Genomic DNA, 1512 nt, shown 5'->3' on the forward strand with positions numbered 1-1512 from the left:
CCCCCCCCCCCCCCCCCCGCCCCGCCCCCCGATGGCGGGAAGGATGCCCTCTCGGTCGGGAACACACCCGGCATCCAGCCAGTCTATCTAACTATTTTGTATTGTTCGGAGCGAGCGGAGGTCGGCGAAGGCACACACATGCGCGGAACACGAGGCTAACGGAGCAGAGAGGGAAGCAAGGAAGGCCGGGCCAATGCATGCAGCGGCAGGTGGGCGCCCCCGCAAACACACGCGCACATGTCACCAGAAACGGAGGGGCAGGGGATGGCGAGGGTGGGATGCCGGCCAGCCCCGGCAAGCCGAGCCACCCCTCTAAGTCGGGTGGAGTGGGGAAATGCCCGGCGAGGCACCCTCTCCTGACCACCTCCAGCTGATGCGGTGTGGATAACGGCCACAGCGGCGGGGCGCACTTACGCCACACGCAGGAGGAGCGGGTTGTCCGGGTCGCTGTCCAGGACCAGCTTCACCTCGGACAGGTACCACGGGCCAATCCTGCGGCGTGCATTGACGAAGATGCGCCCGTTGTCTGGGATCGGCAATGGCGGGGAGGGGATGCGCAGGGAACGGGGAGCGTGGCAAGTCAATGATGGTGGAATGGCCCGGGGAGTGGGTGCGGCGAGGGGAGGGCGGAAAGGCGGGGCAGATCGCAACTCGTCGGCGCACCCTTGGGTCCGGACACACGGAAGTTGATGTCGGCGACGCCCTGTGTGTTTGGTCACACACACGCACACACACGCACACACACACGCACACACACACACACACACACACGCACACACACACACACACACACACGCACACACACACACACACACACACACACGGGGCGGGGGTGCCAGATGTCAGCCAGATACGTCAGATGCAGCAAAGGAGCTTTTGTGGCATGACAGAGAGAGAGAGAGGCAAGAGACAAGGGCAGATCCAGCCCAGGGGCAGCATCGCGGCCAGACCTACCTTATAGTGGTTGATTGGTCCATTGATCCAGTAGCCGGTGGTGATCGGCTCGCCGAGGTAGTGGTGCAGGACGGGGGCAGTGCGCAAGTTGAAAAGAATGTCCACCACCAGCGGGGAACAGGTCTTGCCGTAGTTGACAGCGGCCGAAAGAACCACAGCCCAGACGCCGAGGCCGGCTGCCACGCCCACTGCCAGACGGGCGGTCCGCCCCTTGAACAGGGAAGACGATAGGAAAGACATCGGAGTAAAGGACGAGGGGAGCATTTGGTGCCTGGTTGGGGGGCGGGGAGGGGGGAACGAGAAGGAGATCAAGCACCAGGAGACAAGGGGGCTGGCGGATGGCAAGGGGGGCCGGAGACGGAAGGGGAGGGGGAGAGAAAAAAGGGGGGAGGGGTTGAGGAAGAGGATGCCCAAACTGAAAACCGGCTTGTTTGTGGGCGCCCGGAAAATGTGCCCCTCAGGCGGGGGGGGGGGGGGCACCCTCGCTCGCACGCACGCCCCGAACACCGGCACAGGGAAACACATTCGAAAGTCGCCAGGCTCGCGTAATATCAGCTG

At 64.0% G+C, this 1512-nt stretch overlaps 1 protein-coding gene across 1 annotated transcript; it reads right to left on the bottom strand.

Moving 5' to 3' along the window:
- Positions 1-82: 82 nt before the first annotated feature.
- On the bottom strand, positions 83-1350 carry H696_05276 (hypothetical protein). The gene is made up of 3 exons (XM_009499139.1): positions 955-1350; positions 664-703; positions 83-526 (listed from the first exon to the last, which is right to left on the bottom strand). The coding sequence occupies exons 1-3, from the start codon at positions 1216-1218 to the stop codon at positions 411-413; spliced, it is 420 nt and encodes a 139-aa protein (XP_009497414.1). The 5' UTR covers positions 1219-1350; the 3' UTR covers positions 83-410.
- Positions 1351-1512: the final 162 nt, after the last annotated feature.

The sequence above is a fragment of the Fonticula alba genome (assembly GCF_000388065.1).
Source record: "Fonticula alba strain ATCC 38817 unplaced genomic scaffold supercont2.9, whole genome shotgun sequence".
In the NCBI taxonomy this organism is placed as follows: domain Eukaryota; order Rotosphaerida; family Fonticulaceae; genus Fonticula; species Fonticula alba.

Coding starts and splice junctions, on each gene's coding strand:
- H696_05276 (XM_009499139.1), bottom strand. CDS start 1,218: ATGCTCCCCTCGTCCTTTACTCCGATGTCTTTCCTATCGTCTTCCCTG. Junction 704..954: donor GACCAATCAACCACTATAAG/GTAGGTCTGGCC, acceptor CCAAACACACAG/GGCGTCGCCGACATCAACTT. Junction 527..663: donor CCGTGTGTCCGGACCCAAGG/GTGCGCCGACGA, acceptor TGCCGATCCCAG/ACAACGGGCGCATCTTCGTC.